Genomic DNA, 24,566 nt, shown 5'->3' with positions numbered 1-24,566 from the left:
TAACATAAGCTAAGTCACTTGTTTAAGACCACCCAGCTAGTAAGTGACAGAGCTGAGATTTGAACCCATGCAGTCTTGGTTCCAAAGCCCGAGGTCTTCATCTTTATTTACAGTCCCATCTTCTGCCAAAACAACTCCTCTGTTTTACTATATAATGTATATAGCTGAGATGATTTCTGTAATTTTTGAAGTTCATTCTAATATTAAAATCTTAAAAGATACTTTGAATTAGAAGTATTTAAAAATAACCCCAGTGTCAAGAGCTAAAATAACATCGGGCAAGTATACTTTTCATCCAGAAGTATCAAGGAGCTGCTTTGTTGCTCTTCTAGTTGCCTTGTGCCCTTGCAATGTCTCAGCAGCTCTTCTCAAGAGACTCTCGTTCGGTAAAATGTCTTGCAATTACTGTATGATTCAAGAATGGATTCAAATAGGTTACCAATTTCCCATAATATTAATAATTCATTTTGGAAAATAACTTCCCCTCTTTGGCAGCTGTTTCCTATCTTCTCTTCTAGTCCACATCCTGTGGATGGATAGCTAAGGAGCTTCCAAACAAGGAGATACCAGGAAATGAAACTGTAGAATCCCAGGCTGCAGAGAGCAGGATGCTCTACTGGGCCTACCAGGAAAATGCTCTTTTGCTTTTCATGAAAATAGTGTAACTATTTAGCCTAAGCTTTAACTTAATCTAGAAGTATCTTACTAAAGGGTTGGTGTATTTATTTCTTAAGAGCCTCTTCATGAACATGTATATAATAAAAGAATCAAAGGATAAGGTATTTGGAAGAAATCATCTTCCTTAATATTTATTCGCTTGGTTTATGGAGTTTCAGTGCTTAAAGAACAACAGCTAAAAATGCTTTGACTCTTCAAAAGTGCCATTTACTATTATTTATTAAGAGAAGCAGTTACAGTTTTTGTTACGTTTTCCTGATTGGGTTAAATACTCTGAATAATACGTCCCAAGAATTTTGGACACATATCTCAATTTTTGGTAAATGATCTTCAGTTTGATTGTATGGTCTAATGCTTACAACACACGGATTGAAAAGCCATCTGGTAGTAGTTTCTTGTAAAAATGAAATAAACACAGGTCATTCTACTAGATAATACATGCTTTGGGGTAGAGTACCGCTAGTTAAGTTATATTGTCTTGTTGCCAGGATTAATAACCACTGCATTGCAATTAATGCATTGTAAATAGGATACAGATATCAGTGGGTTTATGTGTAAACATACAAACATACACTTTCTCCCACCTCTTAGTTTAACTAAATTATCTTTCATAACTTTTGTTATGGGTCTAATATTTTACAGTTCCCAGTTTCTTCATCTCTCCTTTTATATTACAGCCTGCATATATCCATCCACATTTTGGAAATTTTTATTGAAAATAACGTAATAGTGAAAATAGTATCTGGTTGTTTTATATAATATAAATCCAGTTTTTGAGAATGTTTTACATTTTGTGTTTCTTAGTAATATTGGGTTTGACAGTTAAATGCTTCCTTTACAATTTCTATGAGGAAATTAAATTTTTTTCCAAAATTACGTTTATTTTTTAAAAATCAAGGCATAAACTTTAAAGTCCTAAGGCCGTATTATATCTAGGATAATAAAGTGATATTATTATTTTTTTTTTTAGGAAATGGCAGATAGGTACTTCAGACCTGTTGGTAATGATGGCCTGAGCTAAACACCGAATTTGAAGGGACACCCTCCGTGTCAAAGAACAGAATGCTGAAGAAGCTATGGCAAGTATGTATTTCATTGTTTGAATATGATAAAACTCAAATTCTGAATATGTTCACTTTAGATCCCATGATACTATATTTGGCTAACCTCTTAAAAGCTTTCCTTAAAAAAGCAGCAGACTTAGTCTTGATACTGTTAAGAAATGCGCTTTCAAACTTTAAAAATATAGGAGTACTGGCTGCTTTAATTTCAAAGGAAACAGCATCACAGTTCATGATAAATCTATGTGGTATATTAATCATTAATTTTTCAATTAATATTTGTTGAAGGGATCCCTGGGTGGCGCAGCGGTTTGGCGCCTGCCTTTGGCCCGGGGCACGATCCTGGAGACCGGGGATCAAATCCCACGTCGGGCTCCCGGTGCATGAAGCCTGCTTCTTCCTCTGCCTGTGTCTCTGCCTCTCTGTCTCTCTCTGTGTGACTATCATGAATAAATAAATAAAATCAAAAAAAAAAAATATTTGTTGAAATACACTGTCAGGCACTATATTCAGTGCTGTGGTAACAGTGGTAAACAAGACAAATGAAGATCATGAGGGCAGATAACTTTAGTGTGGGAAAATTGATCTAGAAATTTTACTGTTTTTTTGCCTATATCCAGAAAAATTCTTCAAGACTTCAGAGAACAACTCCTGAAAATATATTTCCAGTATATAGTCTACTAATAATAATTATAATTCTAAAAGTTAAGATATTGGTGATTAAGTACTTAGTTTTAGGTTAAGCATGGCAGTATTTAAATATCTGAATATATTTGTACCTAATTACTTTTATATTTTATTTAACTGACATAAATTGGCTTTCATAAGAAGCATTAGATCACATACTATAGTGTTGAAATATTTACACTTTAGTCCTATTGTTATTTTAGATAATTCTAGAAAGTACCAAGAAGGATTTTTTAAAGATTTATTTATGTATTTTATTTTTTTATTTTTATTTTTTAAATTTTATTTATTTATTCATGAGATACACACAGAGAGAAAGCAGAGACACAGGCAGAGGGAGAAGCAGGCTCCATGCAGGGAGCCCGACGTGGGACTCTATTCCGGGACTGCAGGATCCCACCCTGGGCCAAAGGCAGGCGCTAAACCACTGAGCCACCCAGGAATCCCTATTTATGTATTTTAGAGAGAGAGAGAGTGTAGGCGCATGGGTACACACAGAGGGAGATAATCTTCAAGCAGACTCCCAGCTGAGTATGGAGCCCAAACTGGGGCTTGATCCCATCACCCTGAGATCGTGACCTGAGCTGAAACCAAAAGTTGAACGCTTAACTGCCTGAGCTACCCAGGCACCCCAGATTCTCTAGCTATTAATGTGATGGTTCAACTTTCATTTTTAAAAAATTGTTAAGAGTCCTTACAAGTTGACATTACCAACACTAATTACTATTATGTTTCAAAGTATTTTTTATAATTGAATGATTATATTCTGAATAAAATATGTAAGTTATTTTATTTTATAAATGGGGACGATAATAGACAGATGAATGGTTTTTCAGCCACTCAATGATAATATCACTTGCAGTCACTTGCAGTCACTTGCACTTGCAGTCACTTGCAGCACTTGCAGTTTTTTGTTTGCCTTCTTGTGTTAGACTGTCTGTGAAAGATTTAATGTACCTTCTTGGAAAAAGTTAGGCAAAACTTTTTCCAGCAAAAAAAATTACTTTGGGGCAATACTATAAACTTTAATAACAAAAATAGTGGATTTCATTATAGTACTTATTTATGTATCACTCTCAATATGTTACTTACCTACCTACAGCAAAAAAAATTACTTTGGGGTAATACTATAAACTTTAATAACAAAAATAGTGGATTTCATTATAGTACTTATTTATGTATCACTCTCAATATGTTACTTACCTACCTACATGCCAGCAGAAGATAGAAAACCAGGATAGTAGTTAGTGTTGTAGAAACCTTACAAAAAGACATTTCACTCCTCAAATCTGGGGTCAATGCTTGCCAGGAGAAATCTGTCCAGCTTAGATTCTTCTTTTAATCTTTAACAGTATTAAGGTTGGCTTTTTCAGGTAGAAAAATATAGGTAGAGAGGATAGAATTTCTAAACCATTAAGCCTTAGTTTAGTATTAGCAAAGAGGATAGAATTTCTAAACCATTAAGCCTTAGTTTAGTATTAGCAAAGGGACCTGAAATTAGTTGATTTTTGGCCAAAGTTTCTTCAGTGCTTCTATTTTTAGCACATTTACTTCTGTCTGTATTCACCTTCATACTTGAATTTTGATAATCTTGAGACCATTTTGGCAATTTTCTTGAGATTTATCTCTTAGGTAATAATTCTTAAAAACATATGCTGTGGGTACAAATTTGAGTTATCAAATTTCTTATTTAATTTTTTTTAGGAAATTAGCCATTGTTTCTAAATATTTTTACATTTTGGCTTTAAAAAGTGCCTAAAGTGTATACAGGCCAAAACGGGTTTGCTTTCTTTAAGTAAAGAAGGTATCTTCTTGGACATCTTTTTCTTTAACATGGTGGATATTCTGTGTTTTAATTTGACCCCATTATTCTTTATTCCTATTATTATTCCGGGCATTCTGTGATTTTGGTGGATTTGTAACTTTTAGTTTGAATATAAACATGCAAAAATAAGTATTTTCAGTTGGCTAAACAGAACTCTGACTTTAGAGAATAAGAAATGAAACTAAATAAAATACAGAATTCTAAGAATTCTCAGTATAGGTCTGAATAAATATCCCAAAGGATTTATCAGTTTATATTTTAGCTACCTTGAGAACAATTTTTAGCTAGTACCAGATCAAAACTAACATAATCCTTAAAAATTATAATTATTTTATAAGTGTTCATATTTGATTAAGAATTGGTATGAAAGTTGTTTTTATTCACATAAAATCTTACCAATATAATATGCTTTTGTGGCTAACGAGGCAAGTAAATTATTGTCTGTTAGTCATTTAATTTGAAGTATAAGACAGACAAAAAAATAGAGGCATGGAAATTCAGTATAATCACAAGTCTGTGTAACCGTAAAAAATTTTAGACTATTTGTAGCACTAAGCATAGAATTTGAAACAATCTACTATTTATAATGTATTAATTGAGAACTTATTTTTTAATCTAAAATTTAATTTAAAAATGTACAACACCATTAAAGTATAGTTTTCTCCAGGAACAGAAAAATAATGATTCTAAGTTCAGATTTATATTTGCTATTTTTACAGGAACATTTTTCTCCTGAATTTGACTGCAGGACTAATTCTGTGAATGAATTTATTTCCCTTGTTTCATTCTTATGCGGTCCACAAATTTAGACATGTACTACTCATACATAAAACTGATTTGTTACAACAGAATTATAGATGATAGTAAATATTTGTTGAATATTCATTGCTATATTTTAATAAATAGAATGTTTTATATAGGAAGATGGTTTAATATTCTAATGACTAAGGTAATTTTATTAGTAAGGATTTCACCATTGGAAGTAATTTACTATATAGTAAGCACAGTTGTTCTTTATAACTTCTCTGTAAAAGAGTGTTTAATGAAGTAAAATGTTATAATATATGATACTGATATATTATAAAAGGTTTTTTTTCCAACAAATATTATTGAGGCCTTAATAGGCAATGTGCTGGGCTCTTGGAATATATAGTGGAGAGCTAGGTAGACATTCTTTCTGACTATGTAAGAACTGCTGTTGGAACTGTCCCTGATAAAATGAATTTTGCTTTCATTAAATGCTCTTCTGTAGAGAAACTTTGTTGAAATTATTTTGATGAGTTTAGAATCATGAATTGTTTAAGAAGTATCTTACCCTCAGAAGAAGAGCTAGGATGCAGATGGAACCATGGAAATTGACTTGACCTAGATGCATATGCTGCACATTCTGAGTGCTCCTGAGGGTTCTTAGAACTAGTTTGACTTCTCAGACTGTGGAGCAGGTCCCAAAAATGTGTGGAATACACTCGAATGCTGTACATACTCAGAGATTTCTGCTTCCCCTGAAAAAAACCTTTATGTAGCACATGTTTTTGCCCTAAAAATAGAAAGTAAACTTTGTTTCCAGCTCCAGATAAATGACCATCAGAATATTCTAGTCTATTTGCAATTTTAAGGCCTTGAAATTGTTTGTTGTATTTTATAATAAAGCAATGTTATAATGAAGAAAATTTGTAAATAGCACACATAAAAATTTCACCCATAGTCTCATATGAAAATTTCATTTCTTTATATTCTCATCTAGTTTTTGCCCATATGCATACATATTTTCCCAGTTATTTTATAATTAATATGCAAATTTTGTTATGATTTTTTGTTTGATTCTTTAAAAAGTTTAGCAGTAAAAGTGGATAAATATTTTTTCATATTCCTACACTTGATCTTAGTCAAAGGCTGAGAGGCGATTTTTTTTATATTCCTTAATTACTCTTGATTACATTTTAAAATAATCATATAATAGTTGATCAGGTTGGGGGTTTTTTGTTACGTTGTTACCATTTTTCTACTGAAAAGTTACCTGAAAATAGCTTTCAACTATATTTACAGTGCTATATGCATTGAGAGTATAATTTTTTTATCTTTTTGGCAGTCTTCACTTTGTGTTTTAATTGCAAAGCCACCTAGCTATCTACTCAGTTGTGCAACTGAACTCTACCCCCTTTTTACAGGTAAATAGTGCAAGGTTCCCCTAATTGATTTTGAGCTGTTTTTTGTTTACCTTCACCTGTCAGCTAATAGTGATTTCTGTATGGCAATTTTCGTGTCTCAGCCTCGTTGTACTTTAATGATAAAAGGAGATAAATTGGAACCACACCAAAGAAATTCTTATTCTTTTTATCCTTTCTCCTTTTTCATTCAGTTTGTGTCAGCTGATTAAATTGTAAGAGATAGAAAGAGAGAGAGGACAATACTAAATAAGTGGTATTTCTTCATCTCCCAAAAGAATTTTTAGAGACTAGAAAATAGCATTAATTGGGCACCGACTATGTTTTACCGTGTGTGAAGCATTTTATTTGATAGGCCTCTGAGGTGGATAGCACCATTCTTATTTTTTCCAGGGCAGCCTTTCTGTTTCCTTTCTAGAACCTCCTATAGTGTGCTCATAGAGTTCCTGATGTTTCCTCTCTCATTGCATTGATCACAGCTATTTTAAGTGATTGTTTACTACCTGTTTTTCTTGCTCAACTGCTAGTAGTGACAGACCTGAGGCAATCTATCATGGTCATTGCCTTACTATAGTGCCTAACACAGTGCTTGGCTCATGGTTGACATCCAACAAATAGTTGAATGAATTTGTTGAATTGAAGAATCTTGGTTTTATAGATGAGAAAACTGAGGTTGATTCTGAGTAACTTTTCCAGGCACTGAACCACTGAGTAACAGAGCAGACTCTAGAACCTGTGGTTTTATCCTATATCACAGCTCCTCTGTGAATGTGTTCCTCTGGGCCTGAGTTTCTTCTGTCATGAAAATGGAGTATTTGTACTGAGTTCCCTGCTTCCCCCCAAATTATGACTTTATGTAATCAGGACCCCGAGGATCTCTTTGTTTGTGCTTTGGTCTATTTTTGAGCTATATACATTATAGTAGACTTGAGCCATTAGACCAAATCTTGAGGTTTCTTGGGAATTCTCAGTCTCCCTTAGAAATAATACTAAACAATATAGTGACTCAGGTTTTGTTGGGAAAATGTAAACAGTATCAGGAATAAAGTGGGGAGTATTTCTTGGATCTGTGTATTTGGGTATAAAAGTCACCTGAGCTGGAGGCCATCTTTAATACCTGAGATAATCAGATTTGAGTCTTTTGCATTACTGAAGATTTTTTTTAAAGCTTCTCTTTTAAGTAGCTTAAGTTTATATTGCCAAAACCAGTGCTTTCAACAGAAAACACACAATGGTGCATATACATCATTAGATTGTAAAATAATCTATGAATATTTTGTAATTTTTTATGGCTTTAGCAAAACATATTTAAGACTTTTTTTTTTTAATTTTTTTATTTATTTATGATAGTCACAGAGAGAGAGAGAGAGAGAGAGGCAGAGACAAAGGCAGAGGGAGAAGCAGGCTCCATGCCCCGGGAGCCCGACGTGGGATTTGATCCCGGGTCTCCAGGATCGCGCCCTGGGCCAAAGGCAGGCGCCAAACCGCTGCGCCACCCAGGGATCCCATATTTAAGACTTTAAAATTTGTTTATATTGGGGCAGCCCCGGGGACTCAGTGGTTTAGTGCTGTCTTCAGCCCAGGGCCTGATCCTGGAGACCCAGGATCGAGTCCCATGTCAGGCTTCCTGCATGGAGCCTGTTTCTCCCTCTGCCTGTGTCTCTGCCTCTCTCTCTCTCTCTCTCTCTCTCTCTCTCTCTCTGTGTGTGTGTGTGTGTGTGTGTGAATTTAGCAAATTCCTATTTTTAAGCTAGATAAAGTGAAAAGTAAGCAGCTTAACCTAAGACCTAGAGAGCCAGATCAATAAAGGGACCTGAGGTCCTCAAGTTTCTCTTTTGTATCTCTTAGTAGTACTGGCAACTCTGTTCTACCCTGAGTGCCCAAGCCCTGCCTTCCACAGTGAAACAAGCTGAAGGACACATTAAATTTTCTTTAGATTAGTTTTCAAATTTCATGGCTCAGCAGTTAAGCTGCAAAGGATTTTTAGTGACACTGATACATTGTCTTGAAAGTATTTAAGTTTTTTAAAGCACAGGCTTTCAAACACATCTCAGAACCCGTTGGAGATGGAAGTAGGGTTTGTGGGATCCATGGGATGGAGTCAGGAAGTAGTTTAGCCTCTCCTTCTTCAACCAGATAGCTGTTCTTTTATCTATTTTGCCCCAAGGCTTCTCATAGAATCTTGTTTGAAGAAAGGGCTCCCCTGCTTACAACAAAAAGTTTGAAAACCATCACTAAGGAAAGGTAGTTTCAAAAAAACCTATCTTTGATTTTTAACTATTAGTATACTCCCAATTCCATATAATCTAAGATTCTAGGAGAATAACAGTTACAAAATAACTTACTCCCTGCCTTTCAACAATTCTCCCTCACTGCCAAAAATGTGAGTACTGCTCATTTGTTACTCTTCCACTTACTTCAGGCTATTTGAGGAATTCCCTGTTCCTAATAACCAAAAAATGATCAAACAGCTATACTAGCACTTGAACAAAATAGTTCAAATCCTACTGAAATGACTAGGAGAGATGGCATTAGCTTAGCATAAAATATTCAGTTAAGAAATAGTTTTAAATATCAGTGATTTCTTTATATTACCTTAGAAATCAGAGGCTTTTTCCTGGGTGGGGGTGGGGAATGACACCTTTGAGAATCGAATACTATTATTACTAAGTGGATGCTTTTTATTTTATAATGGAAAATTGGGGAATGAAAGACATTTAGGCCAACTTTCCTTCTGTTGCTTGGATACATCAAATGGATATGTAGTATATATTTGAATAATCCCAGTGAAGAGGATCTTCCTACCTTCAAATCAGAGGCAAGGCATTCTCTCTTTGGACAGTTCTGTTTCCTAAAGATGTTTCTGCTTTTCCTGAGTCAATATATCTCCTCATACACCCTGGGTTTTGCTTTATAATCTTTGAAGTAAACTTTATCTCCTCAGTTCAGTGAGAATAAGGATAAGACTAATAAATGCAAATAGTTCTAATTTGGAGTAGAGAGTAAGGGAGACCACTTAACTCATTTTATTCATTTTTCTTTGGTTTAGACTTCAAAGCACATTACCTTGCATTGTTGTAGCATAAAAATTTTAAATATTTGGATACAAAATTACTGAAATGTATTTGTATAAACATAATTCACTTTTTCTTGATAAGTCACAATCATTCTTGTGAATTTCTGCTACTGTTCTCTGTGGTGATGTTCTCAGGGCATGTTGAGTTTCTTTTATTTTTTATTTCAATTTCTTATTTAAATAGTGAACATATATGCTAATATTAGTTTCAGGTGTAGAATTTAGTGATTCATCACTTAAATACAAAACCCAGTGCTTGGGACGCCTGGGTAACTAAGGGGTTGGGCGTCTACCTTCAGCTCAGGGTATGATCCCAGGATACAGGATGGAGTGCTGCATCGGCTCCCTGCAAGGGAGCTGCTTCTCCCTGTGCCTGTGTTTCTGCCTCTCCCTCTGTGTATTTTATGAATGAATAAATAAGTCTTTAAAAACAAAAAACAGGGGCAGCCCTGGTGGCTCAGCGGTTTAGCGCCACCTTCAGCCCAGGGCGTGATCCTGGAGACCTGGGATCGAGTTCCGTGTCAGGCTCCCTGCATGGAGCCTGCTTCTCCCTCGGCCTGTTTCTCTGCCTCTCTCTCTCTCTGTGTCGCTCATGAATAAATAAATGAAATATTTTTTAAAAATAAAAACAAAAAAACAGTGCTTGTCACAAGTGCCCTCCTTAATCCCCATCACCCATTCAGCCCATCCTACACACACCTCTCTCCATCAGCCCTTAGTTTGTTCTCTGTTGTTAAGAGTTTCTTATGGTTTGTTACCCCTCTTTTTTCCCCTTCCCTTATGTTCATCTGTTTTGTTTTTTAAATTCCACATATAAGTGAAATCATATGATATTTGTCTTTCTCTGGGACTTATTTTGCTTAGCATAATACTCTCTGGCTCTGTCCACATTGTTGCCAATGGCAAGATTTCATTCTCTTTGATGACTGAGTAATATTCCATTGTATATATGTATACATCTTTTTTTTTAAAGATTTTATTTATTGATTGAGTAGAGACACAGAGAGAGAGGCAGAGACATAGGCAGAGGGAGAAGCAGGCTCCCCACAGGGAGCCTGATGCAGGACTCAATCCCAGGACCCCTGGATCATACCCTGAGCCCAAGGCAGACACTCAGCCGCTGAGCCACCTGTCCATTCATCAGTCGATGGACATTTGGGCTCTTTCCATAATTTGGCAGGGTATGTTGAGTTTCATAGGACTGTTTTCCTGTTCATTATAGTTCAAGTTAATAAACATTTAATGAGTCCCTACTTCTAGGCTTTTTGTATGCAGAGGGGCTACAGAAATAAATGAGAAGGCAGCCAAGATAGTTCAGCTGAAGATAGTTCAGCTGGGAGAGCATTACACTGAAGATATAAAGGTCCTTGGAAGAATGAGATGCACTGTAGTAAGGAGACCAGGAGTATGGATAGGTTGTGGGATAGAAATGTAACACTCCTCTGCCACAATATGGTAAGTGCTAGACCAGAAGATAAATTGAGGAGGAGGTCAGGCCAAGTTAAAGGGAGAAGGTGATCTATAGAGCAGACAAAGATCATCACAGCTCATGCACAAACAAGGCTTCTGGCATAGGGAATGACCCCATTGTGTGTCCCTGGACAACAGTTGTGTCTACTGTGTTCAAAGCATAAGAAATAGGAGTCAGGAGGGAGACTACAGGAAGTTGAGGTTGAAACCAGGTGTAAAGAGAACTACATGTGGCTTAAGGAGTTTGGGTTTCATTCTTTCAACACTGGGGAAACTTTAAGTCAGAAGACTGATATGATCATATATGTTTTATAAATTCTAGTAGCATTATGGAGAATGATTAAGAATAATGTCTCTAAAACTAAAACTTTGATCACTCTTACCCATCTTTGCTGCTTCTGTCATACTTGGCTCTACTACTAGAATCGTAAAACAGCCTAGTAGGAAGAAGAGGGCATAAGTGATGGATTGAATTTCTTATATACTTAATGGCTCTGAGTACCTGTGACTACCTTTTAGAGTTTTAAATTTCCTCCCTTATTAACAGATTATCATTTCACATTGATAATAGTGTGCTTGCCAAAGCAAACTCTTCTCCTTTTAAATATAGAGCTGGCTGAAAAATCCAAGTAAACAGCTGGGGGCTGACCATGATACAGTATGTGACTTTCAGTGATTTGACTTGGAGACATATATTTTGATCATTAGATGACTTTTTTTCCTGGTTCTGATCTTATTCTAGATCTTTATAACTTAACTATCCAACAACTTCATATAAGTGAAATATAACTGCAGCTTGTTTAAAAGATCATAATCACACATTTAAAAACATTTTTAAATTTATTTTAATATAGGTGATTGGAGTTGTGCTTCAAAAATTTCAGCAGTTCAACAGTATTTTATCTGCCAACAATAAGCTCTTTACTTGATTGCACCATGAGAAAGCTGCTAATGAAACTTGCTGAACACAAAAATGGACTTGAAGAACCAAAAGGCATTGTTTTCAAATGAAGAATACTGAACAATTTTAAGCCTCGATGCTTTTTAATCACCACTGAGATTTTCCTCATAACATCAGAATGGCAAGCAGGCGAAAATCCACAACACCTTGCATGGTCCTTGCCAGTGAACAGGATCCAGACCTGGAGTTGATATCAGATTTGGATGAAGGTCCTCCTGTACTTACACCTGTAGAAAACACCAGAGCAGAGAGTATCTCAAGTGATGAAGAAGTTCATGAATCTGTGGATTCTGACAATCAACAAAATAAAAAAGTTGAAGGTGGCTATGAATGTAAATATTGTACTTTTCAAACCCCAGATCTAAATATGTTTACTTTTCATGTGGATTCAGAACATCCCAATGTAGTGCTAAATTCATCCTATGTTTGTGTTGAATGCAATTTTCTTACCAAAAGGTATGATGCACTTTCCGAGCATAATCTGAAATATCACCCAGGAGAAGAGAATTTTAAGTTGACTATGGTGAAACGAAATAACCAGACAATCTTTGAACAGACAATAAATGATCTGACTTTTGATGGTAGTTTTGTCAAAGAGGAGAATTCAGAGCAAGCTGAACCTACAGAAGTTTCTTCTTCAGGAATATCTATCAGTAAAACCCCAATCATGAAAATGATGAAAAATAAAGTGGAGAACAAACGGATCACAGTTCATCACAACTCAGTTGAGGACATTCCTGAAGACAAAGAGAATGAAATCAAACCAGACCGTGAAGAAACTGTGGAAAATCCAAGTTCCTCAGCCTCTGAATCTAATACAAGTACTTCGATTGTCAACAGAATACATCCAAATACTGCCAGCACAGTCATGACCCCAGCAGCAGTTCTTCCTGGGTTAGCACAGGTGATAACTGCTGTATCAGCTCAGCAGAATTCCAATTTGATTCCCAAAGTCTTAATCCCCGTTAATAGCATTCCTACCTACAATGCTGCATTGGATAACAACCCCCTGTTGCTTAACACCTACAACAAGTTCCCTTATCCCACAATGTCAGAAATTACTGTTCTTTCTGCTCAAGCAAAATACACAGAGGAACAGATCAAGATATGGTTTTCAGCCCAACGCTTAAAACATGGTGTTAGCTGGACTCCCGAGGAAGTAGAGGAGGCCAGAAGAAAACAATTCAATGGAACAGTACACACTGTACCTCAGACCATAACCGTTATTCCTACACACATTTCCACAGGGAGTAATGGTTTACCATCCATTTTACAGACATGCCAAATAGTTGGTCAGCCAGGACTGGTCCTTACACAAGTAGCTGGAGCAAACCCCTTGCCAGTAACAGCACCTATAGCCTTGACAGTGGCAGGGGTTCCAAATCAAACAAACGTACAAAAAAGTCAGGCACCTGCTGCCCAGCCTATTGCAGAGACAAAGCCAGCAACAGCAGCAATCCCACCTTCTCAGCTTGTTAAACATGAAACCACAGGGGCAAACCCTGATTCATTTGGCATTCGAGCCAAAAAGACTAAAGAACAACTGGCTGAATTAAAAGTCAGCTACCTTAAAAATCAGTTTCCCCATGATTCAGAAATTATCAGACTTATGAAAATCACAGGCCTGACTAAAGGAGAGATTAAAAAATGGTTTAGTGACACAAGGTACAACCAGAGAAATTCGAAGAGTAATCAGTGCTTACATCTCAACAATGATTCCTCCACGACTATTATTATAGACTCCAGTGATGAAACCACGGAATCCCCAACTGTTGTTACTTCACAGCCTAAACAATCCTGGAATCCTTTTCCCGACTTCACTCCCCAGAAATTTAAAGAGAAGACCGCAGAACAGCTCCGTGCCCTTCAGGCAAGTTTTCTCAACAGCTCTGTACTCACAGATGAAGAGTTAAATAGGTTAAGAGCTCAAACCAAACTTACCAGAAGGGAAATTGATGCTTGGTTTACAGAGAAGAAGAAATCAAAAGCTTTAAAGGAGGAGAAAATGGAAGTAGATGAAAATAATGCAGGTAGTTCCAAAGAAGAACCTGGAGAAACTTCTCCCAGAGATGAATCTGGTGCACCTAAGCCAGGAAATACGGGCAAGATCTGTAAAAAAACACCTGAGCAGTTGCACATGCTTAAGAGTGCATTTGTCCGAACCCAGTGGCCATCACCAGAAGAATATGACAAGTTGGCTGAAGAAAGCGGGCTTGCTAGAACAGACATTGTCAGTTGGTTTGGGGACACCCGTTATGCTTGGAAAAATGGAAACTTAAAATGGTACTACTACTATCAAAGCGCCAATTCGAGTAGTATGAATGGGCTGTCCTCCCTTAGGAAAAGGGGGAGGGGGAGACCCAAAGGAAGGGGAAGAGGAAGACCACGTGGGCGGCCGAGAGGAAGCAAGAGAATGAACAACTGGGACAGGGGGCCATCACTCATAAAATTTAAAACTGGAACTGCAATACTTAAGGATTATTACCTGAAGCACAAATTTCTTAATGAGCAAGACCTTGACGAGCTCGTGAACAAATCACATATGGGCTATGAGCAGGTCAGAGAGTGGTTTGCAGAAAGACAGAGGAGATCCGAGTTAGGTATGGAATTATTTGAGGAAAATGAGGAGGAAGATGAAGTGATCGATGATCAGGAAGAGGACGAAGAAGAAACAGATGATAGTGACACTTGGGAACCCCCACGACATGTGAAACGGAAGCTTTCTAAATCAGATGACTGAAATGTAAGTTTCTAATCTGAGTGTATATTCATCAACCATATACATTTAGAATAGTCACCTTATATCTGACGCCTTCACTCTTGACAGTTTTTTCTGAGATGGTTTTCCTTTTAGCTAATAAGAGGACTAAGGACCAAGACTGTGGCCAAGAGACACGTGATTATTATGTGTAGTCTGATTATTATGATTGTTACATTGATTATGTAGAATTTAATGCTGCTATCATTTTTACATAAAATGTTTTTTTTTTTCACTTTGTTTTAAGGGAAAGGTACCCATTCTCAGAGAAGGGAGACTAGACTGGTGGTGGAGTGGAGGGATTCACAAAATACTGAAGATAACTAAAATGTATTGTTTGCAACCCTCCTTCACTAAAGCTTCATTTTTTGCCTATTTAAGGGAAGAATTCAAAAATGAAAATTAAAAAGAAGGGGAAAAGTGTACCGAAGGACAAACTTACCACAGGGGCGAGGATTGCTCAGTTTTAGGAAACTAGGTGAAAATGGGTATCTTTTTTAATTTATTGTATTGCCCCCAAACTATTAGGTTTTTAACTAGAGTTTAAAATGCTTTATGTGGGATCCTTGGGTGGCGCAGCGGTTTGGCGCCTGCCTTTGGCCCAGGGCGCGATCCTGGAGACCTGGGATCGAATCCCACGTCGGGCTCCCGGTGCATGGAGCCTGCTTCTCCCTCTGCCTGTGTCTCTGCCTCTCTCTCTCTCTCTGTGAGACTATCATAAATAAATAAAAATTAAAAAAAAATAAAATAAAATAAAATGCTTTATGTGTTAAAATTATTCAGTAATTTTTCTGTTGAAAGCCAAAGGTCTATTTTAGGCTTTATGTAAATTCATATTTGCTTGGAGGGCATCTGTTTTTGAAAACTGTGATATAAATTATTTCTGTCTTAGAGATCAAAAGGTAAATAACATATTTGATATTAAATTAACTCAGTTGCCTAAAGTGTCTTTTCATTCTTTGATAGAAAACAAACCTGCTACCAGAAGAAATGCTGTATTTGGTTAAAAATACATCTCTTGCTATAAAAGCGCAAGTAAACATGCTTTAAATCTGAAATGTTTGGCATGTTCCTTAAATTTTAACTCTTTTATAGATTGAATTAAAATTTCACTGTAGCTGCAAATCAGACACCTGATATGGAGTTAGGACTTCAATTCTTAATACTTTTGGAATTTAATAGCATAGTTCTACTCTCTGTTTTGGAGTGTTCTAGGATAAAACTATACTCTGTTGAGTATAGAGTAAACCATATTCTATTGCAAATAATGCACTTGTCACAAAATGTTTGTATATGTCTGTCAGGAGTCAAAAAGCATCTTATTATCAGAGATTACTGCCGTGTTCTCAAACAGTAAAAAAGGAAATGAGGAATAGATCCTCATTATCGTATGAGCATGTTTACTTACTTCCTTAGCTGTTTGCATCCCTACCCCATCCTCTACTTTTATGCTCTATTATTCTGCACAGTATTTCCTTGACTCCCCCATGTCTTCCTCACTGGTTTTATTTATTTTGTTAAACAGTTATTTATAGAGAGCTTAATATGTACCAGGCACTTTTCTTTTTGCTTAGCAGTCCTTTTCCAGACTTTCTTTGCATTAACATTTTTTTTTCAAGCAGAAATATAGATGAAACTAAAGCATCTATTTTTGAGTAAATCTTACTCCAGGTTATTGATAATGTAAGTAACAGGAAGTTAAACAATGTTGTATAGCTTTATTCTGAAGTGCAGTCCTCCATTTCCTAATGTCAGAAATTTTCAGGACAGGCTTTCTTCTGACCCAGATGCATAAAATATTTTTACCAGGCTTTTTTTTTTTTTTTTTGCTAAACACAATTCTCACTCGGCCAAGATTAAATCAACAAATGTGTTGCTGCAGTGAATTGTCCTTGTGGTTGTAGTAACTTCAGCAATGATTCTGTAGGGAGCTGCAATCTTCTAAAAATAACAGGAACTTTTTTGTACAGTTTTTGGCTTTGTGTGGATAATTCTCATGTTCTGTATTGACACTCTAATGGATACTATGATAAAAATTCATACAAAGCCACAGTTTTCAAAAAATTATGTATGTTATTCATGTACTTTCATGGTACATATTCAGGCATGCCTTTAAAAATATTCAAAAGTCTAAAATTTAAAAATGCATTAATTAGCAAGTTACTGTTGGCTTAACAAAATAACTTTTCATCTTATAAGAGGATTCATCTTAAGTTTCCTCTTATTTCTTCACTTAAATATGGTTCAGTTTACCAAAAATAAGTAACCAAAACTTCTCCAAAATAGTTATTGCAAAAAGTGAAATACATATATATCTTTTGCATAAGTGAGACTTGTATATAAATAGAAAAAAAATACAAGACCCTTTAGATCTCAGTCTGTTTATTACAAATACTGACAGTGAATATACACTTCCTACTAATAATTGTTTTTATAAATTTTAACATAAAGGTGAAAATGTCCATATGCAGAACCTATACATAGGAGTTGCACACAAAATCTACTTTATATAAAATGTATATAGCAAGTGATCTCAGTGTTTAATAAGCAAATACAAAGGATGTATTTTCATGGCTAATTTGTATAATTTTTGTTTCTAAAGTGGTAAACATTAAAATATGGGTTTTAAAAAATTTTAGTTTTTTATTATGTTTTTCTTTTATAGCTGCCTAACGTTGGAGGAGAATCAATTCTTCAACGCAAGATGTCTGATTTACTGTGAATGGGCCCAATCTTTGATGACACTGAAAATGTTTTGGGGCATACACATTCTCAAAAAAATAGGATCCAATACCCAAAAGAAATGGAACTTAATGTTGTGCCAAAGTTAAACTACTGCATTTGGCGGAAGTTCTGCAATGTAAATAGAACACTAATTAAACAACTTGTAAAAATTCGAATTTTAATATAGTACATTTTTATTCTGATATGATGGAGATGTTCTGATTCTTAGACTTTCTGAGGGGGTTTAATGACCACTAGAGCTTGTCCTCATATTTTGTCCAGCTTAATACTGTATGTCTAGTGAGATGGGCCTTATTGCCTATATTCTTTGATATGTGATTAAGCTTATAGCTTTGAGTGACCAAACATTTTACAGAGTAAAAATTGTTAGAAACAGGAAGAGGAAAAACTTGATGTATTTCTATGTCTTATTTATCAGGCCCTGCACTGAGATTAAAATTTGTGCATGGGCTTATACAATTTCAACGTAAGTGGAAAAAAGCAGCCTATTGACACATGTTGAAACAGTAAGATTTTGTGATATCATTGGCCCTTAATGATGGATCTTTAATTTAACACATTCATGGATACCACTATTATTCTGTAATACTCTGTTCATTTTTTTCATTAGAAGCTGAATTTGCTTTGTATTAAACTGAAGATAATCAATTCTGAAGAAGGAAAAGAAAAAGGCATAAGAATTTGGTAGGGTGAAACTCTGAAATAATTATTTTACCAAAAATGTGAAGAAGAACCATTTAGTAAATATATACTTAATGTTTTCTTAACAATCATATAGAAATCAGAAATGTTTGTACAGGTATCATATCAGAATTTTCAAGAATTCTCTTTCAGGGAAATTCTACTTTATGTAGCAATTTCAGTGAATAGAGAGAAAATTCTGAACTGATCATAATGAGTTAAAGGTTAGCTTTTCATTTATGAATCATGGGAGTGTTAACTGTTAACTCTTGCCATGTCAGGAGACTGAAAGTTCATACTAACTTATAAACTTTGTAAAGACCGGTGCTGTTCATTCATGTTGAGAAGGACCCTTTTTTTTTTTTTTTTTTTTTTTTGTGACTTTAGGATCGTTTTTCAAAATGTGCTTTCTTCATAGAAAAAAAATGTTCAGTTTAATTAGCTCTGGATTTTAAAATGTTTTTCTGAATGACCGGATGTAGTGGGCTTGGCCAGTTTCTTTTGTCTAATTTAATGAATAATATTAAGCTCTTGTTTTTACCTAAATGTTTGTCAGCTAATGAAATGTTATGAAAAAGCCTTGAATATGCATGCTGCTTTCATTTTTATAAACTTTTTATTTTTTAACTATAGCTTTATTAGTAATTCCAAAATGCTGCAATTTAGCTGATTTCTTCACTCAGACAGCTGGCTTTGTGGGTGGCTTTTTCATACTACTGTTAACTTTTTTAAGAAGAAGCAATGTAAAGACTGTAACAATTTAATGCACTAAACTGTTCTTTCTTTTACACATTTAAAAACTTCTTAAAGCCCTCTGTATTATAATAATTAAATTGCTCCCTTTTTTAAACCATTGCTAATGTGGTCTGCGTTTTGTTTGACAATTTTCATATTTGAAATGTCAAGTATTAGAAATAAAGCCTTTGAATAATATATTTATATTATGTTTCCCCTGCTATATGTAAACTTTGTATAACCATAAATAACTAGTAGTAATTTCCCTCTCTGTCTCTTTTATAAACTTGACACTTCATTCTGCTCTGATGTTTGCTAGATTTTAAATATATTTATTTGACAGAGCAAAAGCCCTCTTTTCCGGGTTAATGATGTCCTTGAATACAGAATAAAAATTAGCAGTGATTAGTAGGTTTCAGTGATTTTTTTTCCATTTTATTAACTGAGTTTTTTAAAAACTGTGGTAAAATACACATAACAAAATTTGCCACTATAGCTGTTTTTAGGTGTATGATTCAATGGCATTAATTATGTTCACAATGTTGGGCAACCATTACCACTATTAACAAAACATTTTCATCATCCCAAACAGAAACTCCATAACCGTTGAGCATTCCCCCTCCCCCAAGCCCCTGGTAACCTTTAATCTACTATTCTATTTCTCTGAAATTGCCTATTTTTGATATTTCAAGTAAGTGGAATTATACAATACTTTTCCTTTTGTACTTGATTATCATAATGTTTTCAAGGTGCATTCATGTTGTAATATATATCAGTACTTTGTTCCTTTTTTTTTTTTTTTTAAGTAGGCTCCATGCCCAGCGTGGAGCCCAGTATGGGGCTTGAACTCATGAGATCTTGGTCTTGAACCCTGAGATCAAGACCTGAACCAAGATCAAGAGTCGGAGGCTTAACTGATTGAGCCACCCCAGGTACTTCTGTTACTTTTTATGGCAGAATAATATTCCAGACGGTAGCTGTGTTTTGTTTGTTTGTTGTTTTATTTGAGTATAGTTGCCACACGATGTTACATTAGTTTCAAGTATACAACATAGTGATTGAACAATCCAATATATACATTTTATTTATTCTTCTGTTGATAGACGATAGACATTTGAGTTGTTTTTACCTTTTGGCCAGAAAAATGCTACAGTAAACATGGGCGTGTATAAGTATCCATTTAGAGTCTCTGTTTTCAGTTCTTTCAGGTATTTATCTAGGAGCGGAATTGCTGAATCAAATAGTAATTCTGTGTTTAAATTTTTGAGGAACCACCAAACTTTTCTACAGTGACAAAATGTCTTCCATAGTGTCTGTAACCATTTTACTCCAGTTTCTTTGTATCCTAGCCAACATTTTTTATTTTCAGTTTTAAAAAGTTATTATTATTATTATTATTATTATTACTACTAGTATTACTATCCTAATAGGTATGAAGTGGTGTCTCATAGTTTTGATTTGCATTTCTCTAATGACTAATGATGTTCCACATCTTTTAGCTGTTTATTGACTATTTATAGATTTTCTTTGGAGAAGTAAGTGTGTGTTCAAGTCCTTTGCCCAAGTATAATTGCGTTGCTTTTTGTCGTTGAGTTTTAGGGGTTCTTTGTATATTTTGGATGGAAACCTTTAACAGATTATATGATTTGCAGATACAGTCACTTCTCATTATCCACAGATTCTGTTTATGAAATTTGACTACTCACTAACATTTATTTGCAATGCTGAAATCAATATTCATGGCACTTTTGTGCTCATCCACACACATGTGAATGGTGGCAAAACATTTGAATTGTCAAACTGCGTGTTCCCAGATGAAGTTTAAAAAAAAAAAGTTATGCTTTGCCTCTTATTTCAACTCTCAGATTATAAAGAAACATCCCTTCTGTAGTCTGTTAGTGCCACTTTTAAAGTATTTTTGCGTCTTTTCTTGGTGATTTAGCTGTTTAAAATGACCCTAAGTGTTGTGCTGAAGCACTGTCTAGTGTTCATAAATGCAAGAAGGCTGTGAAGTGCCTTATGGAGAAAACACGTGTTAGACAAGCTTTATTCAGGCATGAGTTATGGTGCTGTCGGCTGAGAGTTCAATGTTAATGAATCAACAATGTATATTAAATAGGGTATCTTTAAACAGAAGAACACATAAAACAGGTTATGTATTAATCAGTTTATGAAAACGTTATGATCGAAAAACTCCCAGGATTCTCCCTAGGAGAATTTGTTCAGTATTCACTGAATTAGTGACTCTATAGAACATAACTATTGAGAGGAACAAAAATTGACTATATTTTCTTCCTTCTGTGGATTGTATTTTCACTTTCTTGATAGCATCATTTGATGAACAAAAAATTTTCTACTGTGATAATGTTCAATTTATCTATTTTTGTTATTGTTGTTATTTATGCTTTTGATGTCATATCTAAGAATCCATTTCCAAGGGGTGCCTGGCTGGCTCAGTTGGTAGATCATGAGACTTTTGATCTCTAGATTGAGTTCAAGCCCTGTATTGGGCCTACAAATTATTTAATAAGAAAAAATCCATTGCCAAATCCAAGGTCGTGAAGATTTACCCCTACGTTTTCTTCTAAGAGTTTTATGGTTACAGCTCTTTTTTATGTTTTTTATTTTATTTTTTATGGTTACAGATCTTATATTTAGATCATTAATGCATTGTGAATAAATTTTTGTATATGGCTTGAGGTAAAAGTCCGACTTCATTCTTTTGTTTGTGGTAATCCAGTTATCCTAGTGCTATCTGTTGAAACAACTATCTTTCTCTTACTGAATGGATATAGCACCCTAGTCAAAAATCAGTTGCCTATATTTATGAAGGTTTATTTCTAGACTTTCACTTCTATTCCTTTGGTATATATACTTATCCTTTTGCCATTGCCACACTGTTTTGATTATTTTAGTTTTATAGTAAGTTTTCACATCAGGAGTATGAGTCCTTAACTTTCTTCTTTTTCAAGATTATTTTGTATACTTGGGGTCCCTTGCAATTATATGCAAATTTGAGGATTGGCTTTTCCATTTCTGAAAAAAAGTTATTAGAAGTTTAAATTATGAACCATGGAAGCAGTTATGTTGAATCTTTAGATTGCTTTGGGTAGTATTGACATCTTAACAATATTCAGTATTCCTATCTATGAAGATGAGATGCCTTTCCACTTATTTAGGTCTTATTTCTTTGAGCAAGTTTTGTAGTTTTCAGTGGATAAGTCTTTCACTTCCTTGGTTACATGTTATTCATAGATATTCTTTAGATGCTATTGTTATTGGAATTGCTGTCTTAATTTGTTCTTCAGATGTTTATTGTACAGAAGCAACTAATTTTTGTTTGTTGATCTCATAACCTCCAATTTTGCTGGATTCACTTATTAGCTCTAGTAGTTTTCTTGTGGATTCTTTAGTATTTTCTATATGTAGGATCATGCCCTCCTTAAATAGATGTAGTTTTACTCTTTTCCCATCTGGATACCTATTTTTCTCATCTAATTGCTCTGGCTGGAACTTCTGACACTGTGCTGCATAGCACTGGTGAAAGAGGACATCCTTGTCTTGTTCCTGATCACAAAAGAAGGCTTTTAACCTTGCCATCAAATATCATTATCTGTGGGCTTTTTATTAATGTCCTTTATCATGTTAGGGAAGTTGTAGTCTTAGTGTTCTGACAGATTTAATTGTGAAAGAGTGCTGGATTTGTGTCAGATGCTTTCTCTGGCATCAATTGAGATGATTGTATGGTTCCCCCCCTTCATTCTATTAATATGATGTCTTATATTGATTATTTTTCTTGTGTTAAACCACTCTTGTATTCCTAAAATAAATCCCACTTAGTTATAGTGGGAGGGCACTGGGAGGGGCTTTCCTGATGAAAGAAGTGGTGAGCTGGGATGCCTGGATGGCTCAGCGGTTGAGCATCTGCCTTCCGCCCAGGGTATGATCCCGGGATCCGGGATCGAGTCCCACGTTGGGCTCCCTGCGTGGAGCCTGTTTCTCCCTCTGCCTGTGTCTGTGCCTCTCTCTCTCAATCTGTGTCTCTCATGAATAAATGAATAAAATCTTAAAAAAAAAAAAGTGGTGAGCTGAGACCTAGTAAATGCAGGGAAGGTTGTAAGATAAAGGAAAGACTTGGAGTGGGGGTCAGGGGCAATGTAGGAGGCCTATTCTGGAGAGGACCCAGCCTGGCTACAAAGCAGGATTCAGTGAAAGAAATGAGGTAGGGAAGGATAAAACCTTTATAGGTGATGGATATGTTCATCATCGTGAGTGGAGGGAGGGTTTCATAGAGATATACCTATGTCAAAATTCATTTTAAATATGTGTAGTTGTTAATTATAACTTAATAAAGTTATATAAACAGAAACACAAAAATAAATAAACAAAAGAATAAAACAGTATGAGTTAGTTTGGCGTCAGACTGTAGATGGCTTTGAATGCCTGAAGAATGTATAGTTAGTAAGGCATTGCGCTTTTTATTTTATTTTTTAAAAGATTTATTTATTTACTCATGAGACACACACAGAGAGGGAGAGGCAGAGACATAGGCAGAGGAAGAAGCAGGTTCCTCACAGGGAGCCCAATGTGGAACTGGATCCCGGATCCCAGGATCAGGCAGGCCCTGATCCGAAGACAGGTGCTCAACCTTTGAGCCACCCAGGTGTCCTGGTATTGGGCTTTTTAAAAGTACCTCTAAGGTCTCCCTTGGGCCAGGAAAGTAGTAACCTCAGACACCCATCTTTGAGGGCTGGATAAAACTTCCTCTTGCTTCATAGAGCATCTGGATTTCTGGGCAGTTCCAAAAACGATTTGAAAACAACCAGTCTTCCCACCTTTGGTTAAAGCCTATAGTCAAAGATAATATTCTGGTGTTCTGGAAGGGAGTATCTTTGAGAGGCAGAAATAGAAATTTAGCAGGGCTCAAGACCGGGAGAGGTGTGGAGGTCTGTAATTTCTAAGTATAGTGAGAACAATCTTGTACTCTGGAAGCACCCTTGAGTCTGTGGAATGATGTACCCAAGAGACTAGACTCTAGCCCAGGGGCTCCCAGCCAATGCCAAAGCAAAGACCCAGCTCTCTGCCTGGCATAGTGACTGCAAATTCCGTAGACCACACATATATGTACACTTGGCTCCCTGCCACCTCCCAGTTCCACAGCCCCCACCCCCACCCCCGAGCCACCAGGAGACCACCAGAACCTTCAGCTTTCAGTTCTTTGAGATGGCGAGGGCATCTCACTCTTTGGCCAATAGAATCTCTTGGCCAATGACCTTGAAAGGGGACACATAGTGATGCTTGTCATTTTCTTATGCTCAATAAATATTGGTTCCTCCCCTCCCTCTCAGAAAAGGCCTCATTATGTGACTTAAAACTTCAAAGTGCCACTTCCTGTCCATTCAACAAGCATTAATAGAGCAGCTCTGGACCAAGCTCTGTCTGAGGGCTGAGTTTCCAAAGAGTGAGAAAGACACTATCTTTAATTTCCAACAGTCCACAGTGTGATAAATGCCACAGTGGATGAAAGCATGGAGGAATTAGAAGAATGAGGAGGGACAGCTGCCTGGAGGAGGCGGTATCTTGCGGTGGGAAACTCAATCTAATAATCTATAAAAACAGATTTTAATGACAACCAACAAAATCTTAAACACTTGCAGAATTCCCTTTTACTCCCTAACAGTGCCTAACACCTAGCATTTCCTATGTATTTAATAGTTACAAAGT

The 24,566-nt window shown here is 35.8% G+C and overlaps 1 protein-coding gene and 1 long non-coding RNA gene across 3 annotated transcripts; one reads left to right on the top strand and one right to left on the bottom strand.

Moving 5' to 3' along the window:
• Nucleotides 1-11,783: 11,783 nt before the first annotated feature.
• Nucleotides 11,784-13,698, bottom strand: LOC125752322 (uncharacterized). Its single transcript, XR_007401535.1, has 2 exons — nt 13,627-13,698; nt 11,784-12,150 (listed from the first exon to the last, which is right to left on the bottom strand). It is a non-coding gene; the product is annotated as an uncharacterized LOC125752322 (long non-coding RNA).
• Nucleotides 12,042-18,962, top strand: ZHX1 (zinc fingers and homeoboxes 1). Of its 2 annotated transcripts, none has more exons than XM_025450227.3 (2): nt 12,042-14,666; nt 18,037-18,962. In XM_025450227.3, the coding sequence occupies exon 1, from the start codon at nt 12,042-12,044 to the stop codon at nt 14,661-14,663; it is 2,622 nt and encodes an 873-aa protein (XP_025306012.1). In that variant the 3' UTR covers nt 14,664-14,666; nt 18,037-18,962. The 2 variants fall into 2 exon arrangements, with proteins under 2 accessions (XP_025306012.1, XP_025306010.1); XM_025450225.3 differs by having other exon boundaries at nt 17,347-18,962.
• Nucleotides 18,963-24,566: the final 5,604 nt, after the last annotated feature.

This window comes from Canis lupus, chromosome 13 (genome assembly GCF_003254725.2).
Source record: "Canis lupus dingo isolate Sandy chromosome 13, ASM325472v2, whole genome shotgun sequence".
NCBI lineage: Eukaryota > Metazoa > Chordata > Mammalia > Carnivora > Canidae > Canis > Canis lupus.
The sequence above is the reverse complement of the archived record's forward strand: the minus strand, read 5'-3'. Positions and strand labels throughout refer to the sequence as shown.

Bases quoted from the DNA above. Each gene is read 5' to 3' on its own strand.
- ZHX1 (XM_025450227.3), top strand. From the start codon at position 12,042: ATGGCAAGCAGGCGAAAATCCACAACACCTTGCATGGTCCTTGCCAGT.